This window comes from Oryza glaberrima, chromosome 2, assembly GCF_000147395.1.
Source record: "Oryza glaberrima chromosome 2, OglaRS2, whole genome shotgun sequence".
In the NCBI taxonomy this organism is placed as follows: domain Eukaryota; kingdom Viridiplantae; phylum Streptophyta; class Magnoliopsida; order Poales; family Poaceae; genus Oryza; species Oryza glaberrima.
This window is the reverse complement of record NC_068327.1, coordinates 20,877,637-20,902,196: the sequence shown is the minus strand read 5'-3', so window position 1 is coordinate 20,902,196 and position 24,560 is coordinate 20,877,637. Positions and strand designations below refer to the sequence as shown.

The following is a 24,560-nucleotide window of genomic DNA, read 5'->3' as shown; positions in this document are numbered from 1 at the left end:
GGGCCGGAATCCCAGCCCACGTAAGGCCCGGCTACGTACGGTCCGATCCGGCCCGGCCCATACACCCGCCGCCGCCGCTATCTCACACGTCTCGCCTCTCTCCGCTTCGGCGCTTGGTGGCGTGGTTTTGGGGTTCCAGAACCTTCTCGATCCCTCCTCCCCCTCTCCGCCTCCGCCTCCGCCTCCGCCCTCCTCCGCTCCGATCGCCGCCGGCTCGTCGCCGGTAACGTAAACGAGTGCTCATCCTCCCTCTCTTCTCTCTTCCTCTGTAGCTCTCTCGATTCGTTTGCCCTCTTTTTTTTTTATTTTTGCCGTAGTAGGCGGTCTATTTCTTGTGTTGGTGAGATGCTGTGATTTCTTTGGGATGTTGTGCTAACTCGAGAAGAAGGAGACACAGTTTATTGTGGGTGGATTGGATTGGATTGCTGCTTTAGCAATTTTGATTTTGTTGGTGCTCCTAGACCTACTACTATCCAATCCAAGAACTAGATGTGCAAAGATGGGACGTAGTCGTTTTGCCGGCGGATTAGGATGAGAGCTATTAGTTTGTTTTAACTAGGTTAATTGTACTATCCCTAGGACGATATTGGATAGCTTTGAACTTTCAAAGTTATGACATAATCAATATTCTTGGTGATTTGTGTGATGTGGTTTTTGTTGCCATACTACCATGTAGTAGGAGTACAATAAGGTCCGCATATTTCTTCTCTTTTCTTTGCGGAGAGTCGGCATTTTCTTCTTCCAATGTGCCTATATTAACTTAAACCCTACTGTTGCAGCTGGCTAATTTTCGTTGTTCCTCGGTTGCTTTATTTTTGCTCCTATTTTTTTTTTGTTCATTTCTGCATTTAGATGACCTAGTCAATGTATGGTTCAGGTTTCATAAGCCATGTTCAAGAAGCATGTTGATGTAAAGGCTCTACAGCGTTTGTCGGGAGCTGACAAAAAGAAGCTCAGAAGAACTGCCAAGGAAAGGTTCCCACAAGCATCTGATGCTGACCTTGATGCCATCCTTCCTCCCAAGGTGGTTAACTTCTTTTAATCATATGAAATATGACATTGTAACACGGTATTATGTTTTGAAATTATACTGCATGGTTTGAGCTCCACAATTAGCACAAGGATTGCTACATGGTTAGAGCTCTGTCCTTGGTAGGGAATGTTGACATACTTCCCATGTGATTATGGTGAAGTTATATGTCATACATCCTTTTTAATATTCTTTCATTCTTTTTATTGTGTGTCGACTGGATCCTTCTTGCCTAAATCTACTAGCATTAGTACAGAGAGCACTTGCAAGTATTTTACTCAAACCTACTGTCTCTTTCTAGCGCTTACCATGACTTCTTTTGGTGCACTGTATGTATAGGTTGAGGTAACAGTTGCTAAGTACGCAAATAGGGTTCTTGTATATGGCATAGAGGGAGAGTTCCCAATGCTTTTCGACATTGATGGAAGAGGCCATGAGCTGTTTCCAACAGGTATGTAGTTTTTGTTTCTAGATTACTACTTTTATTTCCATTGGGTTATCTCAATCTTGTTAATATCATTTTTGTTGTAGTTATTTTTGAAGCTGTGTTTTTATTGTGTATGCACATAACTCATTAAGAACAGAGAATCTAAAACACTCTTGTGCTTCCTGTAATGAGTGAAGTATCTTACTGTTATAATCATCGATTTCTTAAATACGAGTAGGATATCTCCTGATTAATGGAAATATTTTTCATGTATATATCTTGTTGGTTAGTTGTTGAGGCTGACTGCTTATTCTAGGATGTTGGTAATTCTCACTGTCGTACTATATTTCCTATCGGTAGCTTGTATTACTGTTGTATTCTAAGCAAAAGGTGATATGGTGCTAAACATTCTTTAATATCCTTAACAAAGGATTTGTGGACATTTCTGTTACTCATTTCCAGTTATTATACGCTTTTTTGCGGGGGTGTTCATTAGTTTTTCCTGCATAACTGACGAGCTGTTTGGATATTAGATTTTAACAACATCAGATATCTTAAGATTCAGTTTTCAGTAAAATCATTTTGGATGTTGCTAGCTAAGTTTAACCAAAAGTTGTTATCTGGAGACCCAGTCCTCTTGTAATACTCTTCAAATATTTGAAGATTTGTTGCTTCCCAATAATGGTCTTTGAAAATTTGCTGTCCTAAGTCACGCTGACGTGTAACTAGTTGAATTTTTTTCTTTTTTCCTTTTTCTTTGCAAGAACAAGATTGTTATATCCTCATTCTTTGCGAGTCTGCAGATGCATAAAATTAGCAATTTGTAGAACAGCAAAATGCATTTGTTGCAAATGCACCCAAGCAAATTTGAATCCATATTCCCTACCATTATTTCCTCTTCTAACCATATGTTGATGATAAGTGACCAAGAGCCAATTCCTAGTTATAGCCGCTGCACCTCATTCTTATCCTGGATGAAAAAGGCTATCTCCTTGCTGCTGACCTTGAGGCAGTGTTCACAGAACCAGCCAAACTATACCAAGCACCCTTACCTGGTATCATGTTTTTTTAGTGACATTTAGCTTTGTGCCAAAGAGCTTGGCATGAACTTGTAACTCCTGTCATCATTGAGTATTGATGCTTGTTAGTAATGATCTCAACCAAACAGGCAAACGCCATGTTATGAACTCATTTAATTTGTTTTATCCAAACAAACAAGTATATAAACACAAAAACATGACAGCCTATGTTTTCAAAAACTGATACCGAACCGCCAAAAATGTTTCAAAGTATGAGTTGTTATACTCTAGCATGACATTGGCAAATTTAATGAAGTTATGGGTTGACCTGAAAAGTTAAATGCTTTGGGACAGTTCTAGTCTTATTATCTTACAATCAAAAATGGTTGTGAATCTAATATTCTTCAGAACATAGTTTAACGGGTGAAAATATTGCAGTTTATGCACTCTGGAAGGTTCCCGATCTGTTGCCTGCTTTTACACTTAAGGGTGGTGAAGTCTCACGCTTCATACTGGGGGGTGCCGATCTGATGTTTCCTGGTGTTAGCATACCCCCAGAAGGGCTTCCTTCCTTTCAACCTGGCCAGCCATGGTCAGTAAAGGTTCCTGGTAATCCTGCTCCAATTGCTGTAAGTTCCCCTTCTTTTCTTTTTTTGTTCCCTTTACATTTTGGTTGCCAAAAAGATTGTAGTTATGAAATTCTGTTAGTTATGTGCAAGTTTTTCATTGCCATACATGCTTAACGCAGGTTGGGGCCACAACTATGAGCAGTAATGAAGCCTTAAAGGCAGGGTTACGTGGCAAGGCTTTGCGGATTACTCACTACTTTAAGGATTCATTATGGCAAGTTCAACGGCTAGATCTGAATTCACTTGTGAGCTTAGCTTTTCTTAAGTTAACATTATTAGATTTTATTGCAGGGATTCTGCTGATGGTCGCTATGTTCCAAATGAAGGATTTTATGAGGACATTGTTGTTGAAGATCCTAATTATGCTTCACCGTCTCAACCTGCTGATTCTTCTGAAGATCATGTAGAAGGCATGCATGACAGTACCATTGAAGGTGAAGAAGCTGCAGTTGATGTTTCTGAGAGCCATACCACAGATCATGACATCCATGTTGAGGCCATAGAAGATTTAACTGCTGGTGTGAGTGAGGTGAAATTGCCTGAAGATAATGCTACTGAGGAACCAACTGAGGAAAGGGAACATCAGAATTTGTCTACGGAAGAAATTGACTCTCTTTTAGATAAATGTCTTCTGCAAGCTTTACACACGAGTGTAAAAGATAAAGACCTTCCTATTCCTGGAAGTACATTGTGGTATGTGTGTATACATAGTCATTCCAGTTTCTCATGATCCATTGTTCTATCCTTATATATCTAATACCCCTGCAGCGTAATGATATAATTATTATGGATTTGACTTCCTCTACAGCTTTTTAGTGATTCAATTTTTCTTCACATGAAATTATTTGCCAAGTCTTTTTAACATTGTAATACAATTGTATTTTACTTCAATTTTGGGTATCAGGACATTATGCAATTGTATTTTACTTTAGTTTTGGGTATCAGGACATTATGTTGGCAAATTATGCTCTGTGTTATCAGTGTTACTTTTTTTACATGGATGAAGGAAGCAAAGGTTTAATAATTAGCCATGTTGGCTTTAGCAAGAGTCAATATGTTCAACTATTCACTGAGCTGCATGTCCTAGCTTTCTTTCACTCAAATCTATTGTTATTTATCTTTTGCATTTTGCATTGTTCAGGTCAAATCACATACTCCCCTGCAGACCTACAGGTGTTACTCTGGATATTAAGAAGTCATCACACAAAAAGCTATCCAAGTGGTTGCAATCAAAATCTTCCGCTGGCCTTGTAAGATAGTGCATTGAACTTTTCTGGTTTCCTTTATGTCCATGATTTACAATAGATGCATTTAGTGGATTCACTGAATTGTTGCATGTGTGGCAAGTAGAATATAAGAAACATGGTGCTCCATAAGGATTCCTGTGTTTGACTTGTGAACTATTTGAATGTTTCTCATGGTTATGTAGAGCGATGCATGCTGTAATCGTAGATTTCTATTTCATAGTGGGAACTGTGCAAGTTTGAATGTGTTTGAAGTGGGTCATTTTTGGCAAACCTGTACGGATGTTATATGGTAGTTCCGACATATTTTAAAACTCTATTGACCTCCGTTTTTTTAATAGAGTTCACAATTGAAGAACCAGTTGCATATTTATCAGAACGTATTTATTAAGCTTTGTTGCCATACTATTCATGATAACATGTAAGATTTAGAGAACTGGTGATGTATGTTGACTTCACCTGTGATACCATATCAGACATAGCAAGCATTTACCGATAACCAATAATATTACTATGTTCTGTTATTTTTTTTCACAGATTTCATCAAAAGAAGACAAGCATAAAAAGGAAGTCATGTTGCTTCGTATCAATCGTGGGCATCCAGATTACATGGCCTTTAAACCAGAAAAGAGGGTACAGGAGCCTGTTGTACAGCATGATAATGTTGTTGCTGAAGGTAGCAGCACGAAGCAACTGGAAGTAGCAGAAACTTATAAGCCAAGCTCTCATGTTAACCCCATATTTATGGCTGTTGGAGCTGACACGAGCAAGTACTATAGTGCATCAGAGGCATCTGACATAGTCTTCAGGTTTGTCTCCAGAACTATTTTCTCAGGAAAATGTAATTAATTACTGTGGAAGTAGGTGCATTGCTGGAGGCTCTATATTTGCAGAGTGTGTAGTTGTGAATTTTGCTTAACATTTTGACCAATTCATGTTCTGTTGTGAACCAAGGTACGTTGAAAAGGAAAATTTGGTTAAACAAACAGACAAGGCCAAAGTAGTTTTGGATGTTGCATTATGCGACGCTCTCTACAAAGGAGCCATCAAAAAGGGTTCAGCATACCCGACCGAGATCCACAAGAGGGACCTGGGGTCAACATTTTTAAACCGAATGCAGATTCACCATAGAGTAGCAAGAGGGAACGAGGTGGTCATTCGCAAGGGCGCCATACGAACCATTCAGATCATGACAGAGAGAAGGCAAGGAAACAAGAAGATGACCCGGCTATCTGGATTGGAATGCTTCTTAATGGATCCTGACTCGTTAGCTTCTGAGCTGCAGAAGAAGTTTGCTTGCAGCACCACCACAGCTGAGCTTCCAGGTTGTAACCTATCCCTGGTCTTTATTTCTTGATAATAAACAAAACAAGGGTAGAACTTTGTGGATGATAAAGAACATTTACAATCTGGCATATTTTTTCCAGGTAAGAAAGGGCAACACGAGGTCTTGGTTCAAGGTGGAGTCATCGATGACCTTGCAAAGCACCTTGTTGATCATTACGGTGTTCCGAAGAGGTTTATTGAGGTTCTTGACAAAACAAAGCGTTAGAGGACAGGACAGAAGCAGGCAGACTCTCAGTGCCGGAGGAGCCTGAAGTATCTTCAGGGACAGCGCAGGAAGAGAATGCAGACCAATGCTTAACGATATCAGGATTGTATTCTGTGACTGCCATCATCAGAAGAAATTATGAGAAGATACCTCTTCTCACCACCTCTGGTTTTTATGCTTGGAAAATACTTTTATCCTTTTTTGTGTTTACAGAAAAATGAGTAGGGCTGTTCTGTGACTTCTGTCTGAAATTTTGGTGTGTACCCGTTCCTTTTTTGTAACGTTCTTTTGGTGCCGTGTTCATTCTCCTGAAAAAGCACCTTTTTTGTGTGAGATACGTGTTACGTTTCGTTAGTGACAGACAGGGTTTGACGCTTTTTAACATGGCATAGTGCTATGGTTAATTCAATACATGCTTTCATATAGATATTACAGTTTTAAATGCTATTCTAACGCATCGAGGGAGCCATCTCAAAAAACCAAGAAACAAAAGGTACTTCTCATCAGCGAAGGGAAGAGAAAAATTACTCTTCTTAGGTAAAAGACGAACCAAAAATATATTTGGCCTTGCAACATGCTATTACATAAGCTAGCTAAATAATCCACAAGCCAAAGTTGGCAACTGTAGCGTTCAGATGATGAGAAGCTTCGAAGAAATCGTGCCAATGGCATCAGGAATCGTGACTACTGCGACTTCTTTTTCTCCTTGACCTGTGCGTTGAGAGATTCTCGTCACTGCTTCTCGATCGGCTCCTCCATGCATCAGAGCTCATATCTCTGGTGTCTGAATCTGAAGTAACCTCTTCAGTGTCGCTGCGCTCACCGTTTCCACTCTGACGCTTCCTTTCCCTACGGCTCTTGGTTGTTCCACTTCTTGACCTCTGGTATTGAGTCTCCAAGTCTGAATCAACATCACTGTTTGTTGCTACCCATCTATCATCCGATGTATCATGGTGATCCTTGCGTTTTACAGCTACAGACTGTCCTCTTCCATCATCTTCCATGTCCCGATGCCTTGAGCTCCTTCTGGTGCTGTGCTCTTCTAAGGATTGCCTCCTGGTCTTCTTGTGATGCTTGCCAGTGGACTTGCTGCCTGAAGGACTCTCGGTGGTGTCTTGATCGGTGAAGTCCGAAGACCGGCCAGAAGATCCAGGCTCCAAACTTTCTTGGCGTTCAGATCTGTTCTTCCTCGACCTAACTTTACCATGGTCTCCTTTACCTCCATTTCCATGGTCAATCCTATGTTTTTCTTCACGCATGTACTTGTGGGACTCTCTTTCACTTTCCATGTTAGAGGAATATTTGCTGGTCTTATCTTTAATCTCTCGATGTCGGTGCTTATCTGATGCAGATGATTCTTTTCTGTCTCGTCTGTGCTCAGTATGGCTGCTGCGTTCATGCTTCGAATGTGAATAATCTCTGGACGAGTGCTGTTTATGTGCATCTTCATCCCTTGTTCTGCTTGGTGTGTACCTATTGAATTAAAAATATGCTATTAGCATATCTCGGTCTAGACATTCATATTAAAACTCTACAAAGAAAATGATTAACAGATAAGTAGCATGTACCTAGGATCAGAACTTCTCGGTCTCCTCCTGTCTGAACTCTGTGAGCGCTCTAAATGTGGGGTGTCGCTTGGCTTGCCATAGATAGAATCATCCGAGGGACCAAAAAGAGCAGCCATCTTCCTAATCCAGTATCTAGGAGGAGGATTATCCCAATCAGCCCACTCATAATCTCCTCCAGGGTTGCGAAAGCAATGAATAAAATTACAAGCAATTCCACGTGAACATGTCTGTTAAACAGGAGAGGAGAAAATGAAAAACACACAGATGATATCACATTCTAAGCTAAAATCTCGAGAGAGAGTTCCTCTGGCAAATATCAATACTGTGGACATGCTTCCTACATATGATAAATAAAACCAAGAGCAACTGAGTAAAGGAGACAGCTGTAGTTTCAGCCTTTAGGGTACCTTGAATCTTGACCTCATGTATTCACCACATATGGCAACCTTCCATCTTGTCACAGCAACAAATTCACATGTTATCTGTACGAGGAAAAAAATTCCAATTTCAGACCATGAAAGAGAAGCAAATGGAAACAAACCTATTTGACAGCACAATATGATAGTGTAGGATTATCTGAGACATAGAGGATTAACAACAATGCTTCTCAATGTACCAACTGTGCTCAAAACTGACAGTCCTTTGAGGAATGAATTAAAACAATTACCTGCTTCCCAGCAAAATACCGTCCATTCATGCTGCTGTAGGCAATAAGAGCTGAATCCAATGATTTATAATGCACATAAACATTTCCTCGAAGATGGAGTGATCCATTTCGACACACCTAAAAGTAATATTTGGAAACATTTTTATGAGACTAGTGTGGTGCCGAGTATTGTGACAGATCTAAAATAAATGTGCCGCAAGTTTAAATCTTTAAAAAGATACTAAATAATTATGATTGAAACTAAAGTTTGTACATATAATTCACAATCGATCAACCAACACCTACATATACACATCCACAGATAAAGTGGGCATGTGTGATTGTGTGTAAAGCATACCATCATTCAAATGGATATCCTTCAATCATTTGAAGAATAACTAATAAAGATATCCATAATTTAGGGAGCACTTCAGCTGTAAATTAACGTTTAGGTCAAACTGCACTTGTTCACAAAACTTTAGTGTGCAGTGAGGTTTCAACTGACCATAGACCGGAGGGAGTACTAACAGAAGGGACCTTCGACTTTGAGTGATCATATAAGTGAGCTGCATATGCTCAGGTTTGCAGAACTTTGGGAAACTTCTAGTGTATAACACTATAACAAAGAGGAGTGAGAACAAACTACTTTAATGAACCGGTCTTTTGGTACTTCCTGGACAAAAATGATGCCTTATGTTGAACAATAGAGAAATGGCTTGCTAATGTAATATATCTTCTCATCTATAAACTAAGAAAACCATAAGGTAATTCTTAACATTGCCATAGTATCCCCTTTCATTAAAACCCTAAGTAGTACTACGAATATGATCTGTATATAACAATTACTATGCAAGGAAGAAATACCGTTAATGCTTCTGACAAATAAAAACATTGGCAGAGAGGAAATCTAGTAGTATCAGAAAAAAAAAAAGGTAAGGAAAAAATAACCTTAAAGTTCACAAGTTCACCAAATTTCAGAAATTCTGTGTGCACATCTTCATAAAATTCTTCATAGCTCTGTTCAATCTCTTCATCTGTACACTGGAGAATGTTAAAGAAAAAAATATTAATCCACCATATAAATAACAGATTGTGAATTAAAACTAACAAAATGCACAAGGGTAAAGGTGAAAATTAATATTAGATATCTCCATAAGAACTAGTTCACCACCACTAATTCATATGCATCCAAAAAGGTTAAAAACAGATTCACCTTCCACCCTAATGGTCATCAAATACCTCCAATAAAAGAACAACTCAATAGTTCAGCGTGTTTAAAATGTCGAAATACTACTGACTTGTCAAGGAGATGTTTCATGAATAATTCCCAAGACATATTCAGAACTTGAAAGATACGTAGATATTTTCAAAAGATCAAAACACATAAAAACCTTAGCACCAACAACACAGGCATGTTAATATAGGATACAGGAGCAGATCAAAGTTCAGGACATCCTCAATCAAGTGGAACCAACTGATTTGGTCACTGTTTGCCTTGAGACGGAGTTCTGAAGAGTGATACATCAAAGAACTTGCAGTCTGTCATAGGTCTGAGAATAGTCAACAAGTCAAGAAAATACTCCTGAAGGGCAAGAAACATCTTCATCTCACCAAAGAATGAAATGCAAATGATTAAAGTAGTCAGTATTTCTATCATGGTTATTTAGAGAGATACACTTTACAATTTGAATGAGTGTTTTTCTACAGTCAAAGTATTAAAAAATATAATCATAAAAACCAGTAGTAGGTGGAGCAGAAATTCTTTAGCACATAAAAAGAGCAGTCCATTAAAGAGAAGCTGAAGAAGCGTAAAATGCTTTGTCAAAACAAACAATTGTCAGGATACCAATCGCATGAGATTGTCCTCTAACAAACCTCAAGCCCTTCATCTTGCTCCAAAGCAAGGCCTGGACCACTATACATGTTTCTCATGAGCAGAGTGCATGATTTATCAGGATAAAAATGAACTCTGCTGCAACGCACTCCAAAGCGGCAAGCCCCTGTCTTGAGGTGAAATGGGCAATGTGCCTTATCCTACACAGGAATAAGCAGTAATTTTACACTAGAGCAAAGGAAGGCCTGAGTATAATGTGAAGTGTATTTTCTCTCTAATGCGGCAATAGAAGTACAACTTTCCCTGTCCAACTTGAAAGAGAATCATGGAACTTGCCTGTTCTGTTCCAAAATTTGGAGTCTCTTGAGCAACTTTCTCAAGTACTTCTTGAGCTGACAAGGAAGGTTCCATCCTCTGCGAAGCAAAAGCTACAGACTGCGGTGGGAGTGGATTTGATGTAGGTCTATCTTCCTGCAAGATATTTAGCATGCCCTTTTCAGATTAAATTTTTTTCGATGTTAGGGCAAGGGGAAAAAATAAAGATGAGCTTATCCTTCATAGAAGTTGGACCTGTTGAATTGGCTGGTTTTCCTTGGCTTTCTTTGGTACTTTGACCATTTTCTTCTTCACAGTGATTTCATTTCCTTCCCATATGATCTCTGCTGGTCCATCTTCAACATATTCCCATTCGTCATCCTCCTCGGTTCCATTTCCATGGTCATCTTTATACTGCAATAGTTAACATAACATTATAATCAGAACCACATATTACATGTTCATCCAAGTTTAATTAGAGTACGGAAATGCACCCAAAAAATGTGAATAAACAGATGGAATGGCTAAACGGAACCCACAAACTTACGCAGCAATTATTACACTCCCAAAAAAAGTAACAACTATAAACATTGTATGGATGATGTTATTGCTAGTCCATTTGCTCCTCACGACGAAAGCTTCATCGCATTGCATCGTCCCATGAATTTCTACTAGAAATTATAGACGTACGAGGTCATCATGGAAGTACAAGCCAAGCACATTGATCGGTAAACATTGCGAAGGAATTAGGGCAATAATTGAGTAAACGGCCCGCTAAAAATACATTTACTCTGTGGATAAAGCTAAGGAATAAGAGGTTTACGAATCGGGAAAAAAAAAAGAGCAGCATATCACCTCGCGGGAGGAATCCTCCGGAGCCGTCGACTCCTCTCTCGCAGCCGCGGCCGCGGCCTTCTCCGCAGCGCGCGCGGCGGCGGCCTCCAGCCACCGGCGCTCCGCGTCCTCGAAGGCTCGCCGCGCGCGCTCGGACGCGTCGGCCTCGGCCTCCTCGAGCTCCCGGAGGCGGCGCTCCTCCTCCGGGTCGGCCGCGAGCGCCTCAGCCGCCTTCCGAGCGGCCTCCGCGGCCTCCCTCCGCGCCCGGCGCCGCCGCTCCTTCTTCCGCTCCCTCCGCCTCTCCTTCCTCGTGACCGCCGCATCCGCCGCCGCGGCGGGATCAGCGGCCGCCGTCGACATGGCCGCCGCCGAGAAAGGCTTCGCCGATTCAATCACTCTCGCCTCCTCTCTCTCTCTCTCTCTCTTCTCTCTCTCTCTCGTCGGGGGGCCCGCATGGAAGGCGGAGATGGGTTGCAGTTGGGCTCAGGCTTACAGGTGCAATGGGCCTTCTCGATGGTACCGTCCAATGGGCCAGCCCATACACGAGAACTTGATCATAATTCTGAATTTTTGAAAAAGAATACTCCCTTCGTTGTAAATGTAGCTGTGAGTTTTCATGTCCAACGTTTGATTGTCCACCTTATTTGAAAATTTATAAAAAAATTAAAAAATTAAGTCATACATAAAGTACGATTTATGTTTTATTATATAATAACAATAAAAATACTAATTATAAAAGAATTTTAAATAAGATGGACGATTAAACGTTGGACATGAAAATTCACATCTATATTTAAAATAAGACGGAGAGAGTACATGGATTTAGTGGAAAAGGAGGAATTCATACACGTTGCTGGATTTTGAGGAGTAGTGTTTTTCTTTTAAAGGAAAATGCATGGTACAAAACTGGACGGTGTCGGCTGCCTTCGTTGGAGCGTTTTTCCTTGATTCTAACAGCCACACATAAAACGAGTTGAATCATTATCTTATAATTAATTAAATGTTAACTATTATAAATCTAAATATAACTTTTAAAAGAGACTTATATATATAAATATTTTACACAAATCGTATCATGTAACCGTTTGAAAAATATTCTCGTGATTAGATAGTACTAACCAGTAGCTGAAAAGAAAAGAACTGAGCCTAAAAAGGATGAAGTGAGCTTAGTTAAACATTTTAAATCTTTATTGCGTAGTTGGAGAGTAGATTATATGAGGGCAAATACTATGGGCATCCAAACACATGTCTCAGGATACTACGTAGGACTAAATTATGATGTGGAAGAGAGAAGTAGGACTAAATTATGATGTGGAAGAGAGAAGAAAGATGAGAGAGAAATAGCCACCTCTCATGTAAGGGCAAGTTTAATAGCTCATATTCATCTATAGTCAATGTAATAGACAATTCATACAATAGATGCTTATTATACTATTAATATAGCCCGCTGCTCTTCTCTCTCATCTTTTATCTCATTAAAATATATTTATAGCTGGCTAATAGTTTGCTATTGTACATGCTCTTAGAGATATTGGAGATTGTGGGGTAGAGGCAACCTATTATACATGTTACCTCTTAATTTAATAATGTATATCATGTACTACCTCCATATTTTAATGTATGACACCGCTGACTTTTAATCAAACGTTTGACCATTCGTCTTAATTATCATTTATTTTATTATGACTTGATTCGTCATCAAATGTCTTTTAAGCATGACATAAATATTTTCATATGTGCACAAAATTTTTGAATAAAACGAATGGTCAAACGTTGATAAAAAAAAGTCAACGGCGTCATACATTAAAATACAAAATACGGAGGGAGTATAAAATTAGATGTGCCTCTACCATGAAACTTGCCCTAAGAGCAAGTTTAATAGTATAGACAACTACTAACTCCAATTCATCTATAGCCAATCTAATAGCTCATTCATACAATAGTTACATACTACACTATTAATACCTTGTCCCACCTGTCATACTCACACTGCGTCTTGGAGTTCGTGCTACAGCTGGCTACAAATTTGTAGTCCGCTGCTCTTCTCTCTTCTTATTTATCTTCTTAAAATATGTTTGCAGCTGGCTTATAGCCTGATATTGTACCCGCTCCAAGATGCCCTCTAGGTGACCGTTGGTGTGAAGTATTAATCGATGGTTGACTTGTGATTCCACTCAAGGTGCGGTGACGTGTCTTTGTCCTAAGATTACCTCTCTACCACGCTTGAAAACTCTTTACGCTTCAACTAATATAAGCACGCCATGCGTCTTGCGCAATTGCTAAAAAAGCAACTCTTTACCTTAAAACGAATGACTAAAAGTAATGGCTATGTTCGTTTCTAATGACCGAAATGAATGTGCACGTTTATTGAGATCGTATTTTTAACAAAAATGAATGATATATAATCTTAAAATATTTTTAAAAATCATTTTTAAAATTTTATAATAGTTAATTCATTCATTTTTATCCTCAAATAATTATTATAAATCATTTTGGCTAGCTGACCATTCAGCACAAATATCCTCCAGCTGAATTTAAATTAATAAAAAAAAACCAAATGAATTATCATGGTAACCGATCCCGCTCACAAGAGCTCATACCTCTCTCTGATTAATCAATATTCTCATCAGACATCACATGTACATATGCTAAAAAATATTGTGTATCGCATAGAATATAAGCGCTCATCGAGATAAGTTGTGTTCGTAGAAATGAGTGAGCAAGTGTTGTTCCTTAATAAAAGAAATATTTATATGGTTTACTCTCATTATAAATTTTAAGAAATACTAGAAACGTTAGTTAATTATTAATCCTATGGATGTTTAGTAAAGTTATACAACTTCTAAATTTAGCTTTAGAAATTGGGTTTGAAATAAACGTTAGTTCATTTCGTGAGAGCGCTTCACCCAACTTCGCTCTATTTCAGGTGAAGTTAAAAATTGTTTAGTTGAATTCTAGGTCTAGAAGTAATTGCACATGCTCCATGCTCTCCTCGCATCATCTCCTCCTCTCTAGTTTGCGTCTTCTCGCTCCCACACGGAAGACGAAAAAGGTGATCCATCCGGGCAGCCACGCACGCGTGTGAAAGCCGCTTCTTTTTTTCCCATCATTTGCTGCTGCTGCACACTCCTCGGCGCGAGCCCAACTCCGTCCCCACCGCCCGCCCCGATCCGGCCGCCGCCGCCGCCGCCGCGGCGCATTCCCAAAACCCCCTCCTCTCTGCTCTTGCCCTGACCCCCGCCACGGAACTCCTCTCCGCCGGCGTGGTGGTAGCCCCCCCCCCCCCCCCCCCCCCCCCCGGCGCTCCGGCCGGCGGCCTCCGGATCGCGCGATCTGACTTTGTGCTGGAATCCCCGTCGCGTGTGATATTATAGCTGTTGCCCTTACCTCGCAGTTTCGGTTGCGGTGCGGGGGGTTAGGGTTCTTGCACACCGCTGTGGAATTGTGGATCCTAGCGGCTGGGATCTCTCTCCCTCGGTCCACCCACACATGATCTTCGCGGGGAATTTGGTGTGGTTTTACCACCATTACGTGTAGGGAGACTAGGGCTCGTGTTGTCGTGTGTTTGTTGTTGTACTAGCTTGGAGGAGGCTGCTGCTGCTTGCTGCTTATTCTCGCGTGGTTGACCATGAAATCCTGAATCCCCGTTTTGCTTTCGATTGGCGCTATTGATTTGAGTTTTAGTTTTCAGCTATCTTTGACTTAGGGAAACCAAACCCAAACAAAGAAGCTGCACTTTCCCCCTACTCTACCTCCCATAGCAGTTTGCTCATTTTTTGTTTGGTGGCGTGCACATCACTATCAAAGTAGTAGTAGTATCTAAGGTCCATCTCTTCGCAAGCGGTCGTCAATCACTTAATTCTTGCAATGCATTTTGTAATTCAATCATAGGGAATCAAGGTGCGGTGGTTAAGCCCATGCAATTTGGTAATAAGCACTATAGCTCATCAGTGTTATAGATAAGAGATCTTGTGAGTGTTTAGGGTTTTCGATAATTCGGTCGACCATTCGTTGGTTCTTGGTGGAAGGGAGGGAGGTTCTTGTTTGGTGATGTCTTGTACCTCCCCAGACCCGCCCGATTACTGCTCGGCCGCATCGCCTGAGCTTAAGCTGTACCAAGCCTTCATCTTCTCCGTGCCGGTTTTCTTCACGTTCGTCTTGCTTCTCTTCTTCTACTTGTTCTACTTGCGACGGCGCAGAGCAAACTGGCAGTCCTTGCGCATGAGGACTAATAACTTGATACGGGGAGATAACCCCAGAGTAAGCTAGCCTCCGCGCCCTTCTGTTGAGTAACTTGGCTTTTCAGGATATGTTAGTGTATGGGGATTTTGTTGTTTGATCTGTATTGTCTTGAATATATGCGTAGTTGGAGTGCGGCATAAAGAAGGAGATGCGGGAAATGTTGCCTGTTGTGGTCTTCAAGGAGAGCTTCTTGATCAGGGAAACACAGTCAGTGATCTACTCCTAATCTCTCTTCAATGCAGTTCATATACTGTTGTGCTAGACCATAAATCTTTCTCAATTGATAACCACTTCCATTAATATGTGTTGCACCTTTTATTGCTCCAAAATCATGAAAGCACTTCGATGTAGGTTTTCCGTTGGGTCTGGACCACCAATATCTCAATAACTAGTTCAGTAATGAATGGAAGTGCTTCTAAATTAGAGCCTTGAGCTACATTTAGAGAATGTTTCCGAAGGGCAATAGCAAGCATATCAATGCCCTGAGGCCCTGAACCATATATGCAGTTAGTTAATTGCTAACGTTATAGTGGATGTGTGCCACTTGCGCAGTTAGAAAATATATTGGACAAAACAAAGTTATTCAAATACTCCAATATTTGGAAATTCTTCAAAATTGGTGCAAGGTCGGTAAGCTTAATTGATGGGTGTATTGCTTCCAGCTTTCCATAACAATGTGTAAAATCCTAGTAATGTGTAAAATTAGGCTTGAATAAAGTTCTGATGGACTTTCTTTAGAAGAGATGCCATAGAGTATTCGTGAGCTTAGGTGAAATTCTTTTGCATATTATCATTTTCCGAATTATTGCCAAGGATTTTATTTTGTCAATAGTTATGTGGTTATATGGTCATATCATAATGGATATGCATAAACAGTGCACTGGTTGGACACGGTAACATATGTATTGCAACTTATTGAATGTACATCAAAATCGCCTGTTGATTCAGACTTTCAGAGGTTCACATGGGCTAATATGCACTCAAAAAAAAAAAAACTGAAAGAACATACATTAGTAAGGTTTCCAATATTATCCCCAACCCTCATCCCCAAAATACCAAAGAATTGTACATGAATTACAGGAAGGCAAGATCCAGCCCAAGTGCTAATATTTTTTAACAATCACGGTTTTCAAATTTGGTAAATAACTAGAATTAGTCTGGAGGAAAGGGCAGAAAGAAGAAAGCACTTGAATACAGAAAATCACATGTGAGTCATCCTACGGATCTTATGCATATGGAGCAACCTGTAGGTCACTCAGAGTTAGTCTGTTCCAGAATAATGTTGAATTTTGTACAGATAATTTACTCAAATGTTTGACCCTTATTGTGGTATTTGATCAGTGTGTAGAATTGTTTTCTCTGTTGCTCAGAGAAACTATGGATCAGTAGCAAACCACTATAATTGGCATGGTACCTTTAACACGGTAGATAGTATATTATTTGCAATTACCATATGGCTTAAAGGCTTTCGTTGAGACTTTCTTATTTCACATTTGTCAACTGGAATATATGTCCATAGCATAGCTGAGTTAAGATTGTGTGTTGGTTAAACTAGAATAGTTGTTTTCTGTCTTCTGAGTACTGGCATTTTACCCTGAATTGGTTCTTTTGTTCTGAACATACAATCATTCTTGACAGATGCTCTGTCTGCTTAGCAGACTATCAACCGGATGAGCGGCTCCAGAGAATACCTCCTTGTGGCCATACCTTCCACATCGATTGCATCGACCACTGGCTCTCGACAAACACCACTTGCCCTCTTTGTCGAGTATCCCTCCTTCCATCCCCCAAAACCGCCAGCATTGATCCAGTGGATTTGGAAGCACAGACCGTTGAAGAGAACAGCTCTTTGGATGTACAGTATCAGGAGGGCCGCATTGATGAGAACACGCGACAGGAGGATCAGACATTGCAACAAGGTAGTGAGGGTCCAACGCATCAAGCTGAAGAAAACGAAGAGACATCAGTCAGAGTAACCACTGAGCCCCAAGTAGAGGCCGAGGGGTCTCCAAGCACAACCTGCCGGCCTTGTAAAACGAAGAAATAAGGCTTCTGCTGATGTACCATGTCGTGGCGATCTGTATTTTAGATGCTCATTAAGAGCGTATAAAGATGTCAGGTTATAGATGGGTAAATGGTCTAATCTCTGTATTCAGACAGAAATAATGGTGATGGTTCATACAAAATTTCAGATCCCATCCTAACTTGTGTGTTGTTAGGAAATTGATTTAGCAGAAGCTCTGATCGTTTGTCGTTTGGGCAATTGATCAATTTGGCACTTCCAACTTTCATAAACAAGTAACCTGTTCAGTGAAAGTCTGCATGTACGAAAGAGCACATGGCCAAATCCCCCCGTTTACGTGCAACTGACAGTCGACTGTTTTGCCTATGGGCTTCAGTGTCTTCTGAAAGTATGCCATTTCTTTAGCTCTTTTCATTCCCCTTCGAAAGTGTTTTGTCAATATGTTAGCACAAGCTATCTGTTCTGTCCTAAAATAAAACAACCTAATTTCGACAAAGAGATTATATGTGACATCCTATCTTAAGTTGAGATATTCTGGGACAGAGGCAAGCCCAAAGATCTGAACACACAAGAATCCGCACCTCGAAACGGAATGATCCAAGCAAACACGTTTGGGATTTCAAAAGCGAAAGGTCACGCACGATCCATAGCAAACACGTTTGGGATTTCGAAAGCAAAAAGGTCACGGCATTGGCACGCAGAACAATCATTCCGACAGGCAGAGCAAGCCTTGCCTTATGTCAGGAGATGAGCACATCATCACAGATTAGCCATAAAGACATATTCTCCACTAGTACAAAGCAAAGGGAAACAAAAAGGCCTTGGCACGCAGATTACCCCCATCACGCCACAGCAGAAAAAGAACTCCACTATCACAGAAAAAGAACAGCATCACAATGATGAGAAGCGGCATATCAGGTTCAGTTCAGTCCAGTTCCATTTCCATTCCTATGTACATGCAGGTAAGTGAGTACAGAAAATTGTCATAGATTTGGATGGCTTCCACGAGGAGGAAAAGCACAGGTACATTCAGCAGGAGGAAAGCACAGCGTAGGAAAAAAAACTTAGCAAATGCCCCGACTTCCGAAAGCAAAAACACCACCCGGTAAAAAAAAAAGAAAAGAAGGAATGCCGCTGGGTTAAAACGAACAACTCCAGTGGCGGCACCGGAGCTGCGAACAGGATGCAAGGGGGGGAAGAAGAACTGATGCTTAGCTACGGATGATGATACTCCATGCATTGCAGGAAGAAAGGAACATGAATGCTTGACACTCTATTTACTGGTGCAGCGAGAGATGGCGAGGCCCGGGCCCCGTTCTTGCAGGTCTACCACCAGTCACCACTTTACCAAAACTGAGCACTGGACAAAGGATGCCATGGCTCCTACTACCCCCACACAGCAGAATTAAACACGGATGGGCCAATCACGCAGGGAATGCCAGGTGATGGAAATGCTGCCTCCCCAGCCATCCTTCCTGGCATGGGATCCACACTGGTCCAGGGGCAGCTATGCATGATGCATGAACCATGGTAGATGCAGACGGTGTCCTTCGGGCCCACGAACCAACCAGAGGATAACTCTTAGAAGTCCCAAGGATCATGGGCATTGGCCCCCATGCTCAACATCCCAAGATGGAAAAAAAAAACTGAAGGGAAATATGGCCAGGTTAGCATTCAGCAATCCTTATCGGTGACGGGGGCGGTGCTGTCCAGGTCACTGTGAGGCATGTCAGACTCGGGCGATTGTTTGTTTCGGTTTGGCTTGATGGCGTCGCCAATGATCGGCAGCTTCGACTTGGGAGTAAGTTGCTTGGCTTCCTCGTAGGTGTAGATGTATATCCTTTTCACCATGCTGCAAAATTCACTGCAGTGGCAACAATCGAAATGTAATTAGTTAAGGCTCAAGGAATTCAAAAAATGAAGTAATTAATTGAACAGGGATAAGGGTACATACGGCCAAGGGTCATCCCCAACCAGCATCATATCATCCTCATCATCTGTGTAAACAACCTTCCATTTCTTTAGGCTAGCAGAGAGCTCTCCTTGGATATCAAACATCTCTTCTAACTTGCAGCGAAGATCATCATATCCATGGAGCCTTGTCAGGTCCACTGCCCTTCCAACTGCCATTCCTTGCATGATGACCTGCAAGAAGACCAATTATTAATTACTCCGCTGTCCACAAGAGGATATGAGTATTGCAAGCAAAAATAACCCTCATTACCTTGGTGCAGCTCCTCACTTGCCGACTCTGAGTCTCATGAGGAGATGGCTCACTGCTTGCCGCTGGAGCATCAGATTTGTTGGCATGTGATGGTTGTGAGAGCTGATCAGACTCAGCATCTACTGAGGCAGCTGGTTGGTCTTGACCAACACCAGAAACAGCAGCCAGTGGAGATGTAGCTTCCACAGCAGAGCTTATCTCGATTCCAAACAATCTGCAGCCAGCCGAACTAGGCTCTTGCTTCTTTTCAGATGGAACTTTGCTGATGCTAGCAGAGTAAGAGTCGGCTCTTGTCTCTCTCATTGGCCAGTAAAAATGCTTGTTGCTTAGAGCAGATGGCTCATTCTTTGTACTGAATCCAACATTTAATGATGTTGAGAAGATCGGATTGGGGCTTGAAGGATATAGTTCCTGTGTTCGCTGTAGTCCCGAAAATGAGAAGCCTTGTGTGGACTCAGCTGAAGATTTCCACAAACCTAAGTTAGGAACAGAAGAGGTTAGACATGCAAAGCAGACAGCAATTGAAGAGACAGACAAGCAGTACACTGCAAGGTTTCTATTGCTAAAACAGTACTAGCTATCACCTTAAAGCAGAAGCACAATCTGTAGCAATATCTTAGTAAAAACATACCGAAGACCGGAGGTAGTTCTGGAGCAATTGAATTCGAAGCAGGAGGCCGAGCCCGCTTATTTCTTGCCGGTGGCTGAGGTGATGGCTGTGAATTACTCACAGCAAGTGGCTCTAGTTCCCATGGTGAAACTCTATCTGGACGAGGAACCACAGAAGGCTCATCCCATTGGACCTATCAGTGGTGAACACATGGGTTGTGATTCTGGAAGATATACAAGAGAAAACATGACAACACAACTGCAGGCATTTTCTAAGAAACATATGTCCTCAAATGTTCCAGAAAGCAGATGCAGAGGAAGAAGGGCATCCTGCCCACAAATTTGAAAATCTTAATTACCTTCAAAGATCTCCAGTCAGAATTTGCCCATGGAGACGTTGACATGCTCCCAACACCAATAATTGTTCCACTAAACCTATAAACCATGAAGAAATATTTATGAGATGTGCCCACACAATTTTTGAACCAATGAAAAACCAGTGGATGGAAAATAGACGTTAAATTACCTTCTTTCAGGAGCTTCATCGCCCTCGAATCTCATCTTAAACCTCATTCCAACAGATATCTTGCTGTTTTTAGCTTCAAGGTACTTGTTAGCACTCACAACAAACTCAGACTGACTTGTTCTGAAACCCAAATTAGATGAACAAACACTGACTTATTAGAATGTAATGGTACAACATATGTTTAGCACAAGAAAATAAATAAGACCTATCAAACAAACTCACACAAAAATATATTCCTAAAATGGAATGTAATTCTGTGAGGAAAAGTTACATATAATTCTATAAGCACTCAACAGAGCAATATCATAAGTGAAAATTTAAATGGGCATCCAGGGAATCATCTCAGGATATCAGATAACATCATGCATATTTTATTACGAAGTACATTGCATCTGTACATAAGAAAATGCTAGAGGTACATAAAGCATTGGTGAAGAACTTAGGTACAATGATAAGATTAGAAGAATCAAACCTTGGTTTGTAGAAAACAGAAAAGAGAGTTCCGGTGGATATAGCATGTGATGCAGTTGCTAGGACTCCAAGATGCATACTATGACTTGATATTACTGATGATGGCATGTTATTTAGTTGCCTCATGAGCCTCCTGACACCAACTCGTAGCTCTCCATTCTCACCTCTGTTATATGAACACCGTATTTACAACAGCAATAGTGATATAGAATATTCATCCTGAACTCCGCAGACCCAGGAAACAAACGCAAATAAGCAAAATGTGTTAAATGGCTTCAAGCCTTCCAAATGTTCCCCTGCATACCTCAGAAAGATGAATGCGTCACCGGCAACTAATCTTTTTGAGCTAACAAAAACACTCCAGCCAGTTGTAAGCAGATGCCTCCTAGGTTGTCCTAAAATAAGGGAGTGGTGGGGGGACCCTTTGTGAGACATAGTAACAAAATCACCATGGAAAGCATTACTAATATGCCACCAATTTCTTTTGGGGAAGCCCTTTCATTATGGAAGCTCAGAAGGAACTACATTCACTATTACTATGTTCTTCCTATAACTTACCTCGAAAGATGTGACGGAAATGCCACTCGTTTCCATGGAGATCTCTAGCCACAAGCTCTTGCCATGGTGGATTCTGAGTCATGTCCTAAAGATAAACCATACCACATACAGAAGATGTTACAGATAGCAAATATCCAATGTGATTATCCGCATATGAAGGGAGTTAAAAATATTTTTGGTCCTAACCAGGGGAGGAAGACATTCTTCTGCATGCCTCCTAAGAACTGAAAATCCACCATGGGTGCTTGTATCTGAAGCAGTCAAAGTCTTGCAGAAGGAATGGACATTGCATTTTTCAGGTTCATGTGGCTCAGGTTTTGGGCTGGTGAGTTCATTTTGCTAACAACAGAATAAAGGAAAATGAATAAGTACATACCCATATAAAATTCCAAGGCAATAGAATTTATGTGAGAATATGAGAGAAGACGATCAGAAGAAAGAAAGGACTATGACATGAGCAAGATCACTACATTACAGCTTGATAAAAAGCTCAAATGAGCTGAAAAGGACAACTATTATTTAGAAGAAAAATATATAAGAAAAGCATACTCACATCTGCTTCTGGTTGCAGCATAATTTGAGCATAAACCTCATCTGAATCGGTTTCAGCCTGCATACCAGAGGAAAAAAGGTGAGTAAACTACAGGATGAAAGGTACACAAGTAATACTCTTGCTAGAAAATCCAGAGGAACTTTCATATAGCGTGAAACTACTGCAGACCAGAAAAGGAAAATGCTTACCCTAAGTTCTACGTTGACCACTTTGCAGAGGATCTTAGATGGCAGGTTAAACAAAGGCAGATGCTGGTCAAGCTGTTGGTCTGTAGATGCCTCAAGCTATAGAAAAAGCATGAAAAGATCAGTTCAAAGGAAAGACATAAGATTAGTTCAAAGGAAAGACGTACTAAAATAACTACATTGCCGAAGAAACAAAACCATACTGCTGTGTGTCAACACAAGGAACAAGTGACATTCTTATGGCACAAATTAGTAGCAAACTCCTTAATTTTAGGACATGATAGAGAGCAAGCAAGCATTGATATATTATAGTGAGATTTACCTGTTCCATATGGCCCTGGGGGAAGTAGTAAACCAATTCGCCTTGGCGAGGCACTGTGACCAACGGCCCAGCGCAAGCATGCCATAGCTCCCTGTACAACGCATCGCAAGAGCTCCCTGCACAGAGGAATTTTTACTCTCTTTTTTTAGGAAAATAAAAACATCACCATACAAAATCAAGCGAAATTTCCCCTCATGTCATGGTGGCAACCAAAAAGGTCTAATTAACCGTTGATCATGAGTTAACTACACCATAATTGCTCCAGAATTGTAAATCTAAACAAGCAGCACACACATAGATCCAACATTTTTCTCATTTGCGTCTCTGTGGTAGAACCAATTGCCAACCTAACCATTTTTTTTTCAAAAAAAAAAGAGAGAAACAAAGACGCTGTCACTACAAAACAGGTTCTCAGATCCGTAATTGCACATGTGTTTCCCCCATTTCACAGATCGGAATTCGCGTGCATCCGAAGAGAATTACTAGAGCAGTGGCCATACTAGCGGAATTACGAGTTTTCGCACGAATCAGCACAACAGGAACAAATCTCCGACCTAAAAAGGAAAACAAGACGACAAAATTGGACAAGAAATGGAAGAGAAAAGGCGCTTTTTATGGTAAACAATGCCGAGTCGCCTCGAATTCCAACCAATTCCACACCACACCACAACCCCTCTCTCTCTCACCCTAGACGAACAAGTCAACTGCCCCCCAAGTCCACGTCTCTCTCTCTCTTGCTAGCTCACCAAGCACTCGACTCACCAGCTAACTTCACAACCCCAATTCAGACCAAAAACACACACACACACACACACACACACACACACACACACACAAACACACAAACACAACCAGCCGAGGCGAAAAACGCGAAGAGAAAGCGCGGGACACGAACCTGTGCCACCGCCGCCGGCAGCAGCAGCAGCAACGACGGAGCCAGCCATCCCGACGAGAGGAATTCAGGAGGAGGAGGAGGAGGAGAGCGAGGTGCGCGTCCCGATCTGGTCACCCCATGCCCCTCCCCGCAGATCCGGCCTCCCCGCCGCGGAATTCAGAGGGAAAACGAAAAAAAAAAAACTCGGAGATCCCACACCGGAGAGCGCGCGCCGCTGCGGCCGCTGCCCGAGGTGAGCGCGCGGTGGCCGGAGGAGGAGGCCGCGGTGGCGTGAGGAGGAGGTGGTGGTGGTGGCTTGCCGCCTTCGCTGGCTGTGGCTTTGGCTTGCGCGGGGAGAAGAGGAAGAGAGAGAGAGGGGGTGTGTTGCTGCTGCTGTTTTATTTTTATTATTTATTTATTTATTTTATTTTATTTTTGGCTCGTGTTTTTTTTCCTAGTACTCCACTAGTTGGCGCGAGGCGAGGGGAGGGGAGCAGCGGGTGGGTGGGTTTGTTGCTGGCCGCAGCTGCCTTTACGTTTTTTTTCTCCTTTTTTTTTGTGCGTTTTTTTTTAATGGATGTGTGCGCGAGTTTTCGGGGGAGGCAGGAAAGGCGTGAGCGGATGGAAACGGTAACGGCTGCCGGCCGTTAGCCGTTACTGTGCTGCGGGTGGTCCATCTGCCGTGAGGACTGAGGAGTGGGCTAATGGAAACGGCTACGGCTACGCGGTGAGTGTACCCCGTGGTGTTGGGTTTCTCGAAAAAAAAACGCAAATATCATGGAATGATCTAATATTAAGGAGTGAGGCTTCAAACCTATGTCGTCTAGCCCTCTACCTTGTGAAGCTAGCAGAAAGACCCTTAGGTGACCCTTAGG

General features: G+C 41.5%; 4 protein-coding genes across 6 annotated transcripts; 2 read left to right on the top strand and 2 right to left on the bottom strand.

The window, feature by feature from the left end:
• The first annotated feature begins 94 nt into the window (after positions 1-94).
• On the top strand, positions 95-6,202 carry LOC127764582 (uncharacterized). Of its 3 annotated transcripts, none has more exons than XM_052289473.1 (10): positions 95-223; positions 878-1,024; positions 1,370-1,481; positions 2,915-3,105; positions 3,225-3,319; positions 3,397-3,798; positions 4,247-4,355; positions 4,887-5,158; positions 5,304-5,674; positions 5,777-6,202. In XM_052289473.1, exons 2-10 carry the CDS (start codon positions 890-892, stop codon positions 5,899-5,901), a joined length of 1,812 nt encoding a protein of 603 aa, XP_052145433.1. In that variant the 5' UTR covers positions 95-223; positions 878-889; the 3' UTR covers positions 5,902-6,202. The 3 variants fall into 3 exon arrangements, with proteins under 3 accessions (XP_052145433.1, XP_052145434.1, XP_052145435.1); XM_052289474.1 differs by having other exon boundaries at positions 104-228; XM_052289475.1 differs by having other exon boundaries at positions 105-236.
• A 207-nt stretch (positions 6,203-6,409) lies between these two features.
• On the bottom strand, positions 6,410-11,525 carry LOC127764581 (zinc finger CCCH domain-containing protein 16). Its single transcript, XM_052289472.1, has 9 exons — positions 11,120-11,525; positions 10,520-10,678; positions 10,286-10,420; positions 9,991-10,149; positions 9,064-9,156; positions 8,137-8,253; positions 7,877-7,951; positions 7,470-7,696; positions 6,410-7,374 (listed from the first exon to the last, which is right to left on the bottom strand). The coding sequence occupies exons 1-9, from the start codon at positions 11,456-11,458 to the stop codon at positions 6,573-6,575; spliced, it is 2,106 nt and encodes a 701-aa protein (XP_052145432.1). The 5' UTR covers positions 11,459-11,525; the 3' UTR covers positions 6,410-6,572.
• A 2,623-nt stretch (positions 11,526-14,148) lies between these two features.
• LOC127764692 (RING-H2 finger protein ATL58-like) lies at positions 14,149-17,727 on the top strand. Its single transcript, XM_052289605.1, has 3 exons — positions 14,149-15,358; positions 15,465-15,547; positions 16,979-17,727. Exons 1-3 carry the CDS (start codon positions 15,149-15,151, stop codon positions 17,385-17,387), a joined length of 702 nt encoding a protein of 233 aa, XP_052145565.1. The 5' UTR covers positions 14,149-15,148; the 3' UTR covers positions 17,388-17,727.
• Positions 17,728-18,196: 469 nt separating this feature from the next.
• On the bottom strand, positions 18,197-24,069 carry LOC127764691 (auxin response factor 7). The gene is made up of 14 exons (XM_052289604.1): positions 23,707-24,069; positions 22,812-22,927; positions 22,493-22,588; positions 22,305-22,361; positions 21,938-22,090; positions 21,752-21,836; positions 21,498-21,588; positions 21,195-21,359; positions 20,723-20,842; positions 20,556-20,631; positions 20,219-20,390; positions 19,588-20,063; positions 19,318-19,508; positions 18,197-19,227 (listed from the first exon to the last, which is right to left on the bottom strand). Exons 1-14 carry the CDS (start codon positions 23,753-23,755, stop codon positions 19,038-19,040), a joined length of 2,037 nt encoding a protein of 678 aa, XP_052145564.1. The 5' UTR covers positions 23,756-24,069; the 3' UTR covers positions 18,197-19,037.
• Between the last annotated feature and the right edge of the window lie 491 nt (positions 24,070-24,560).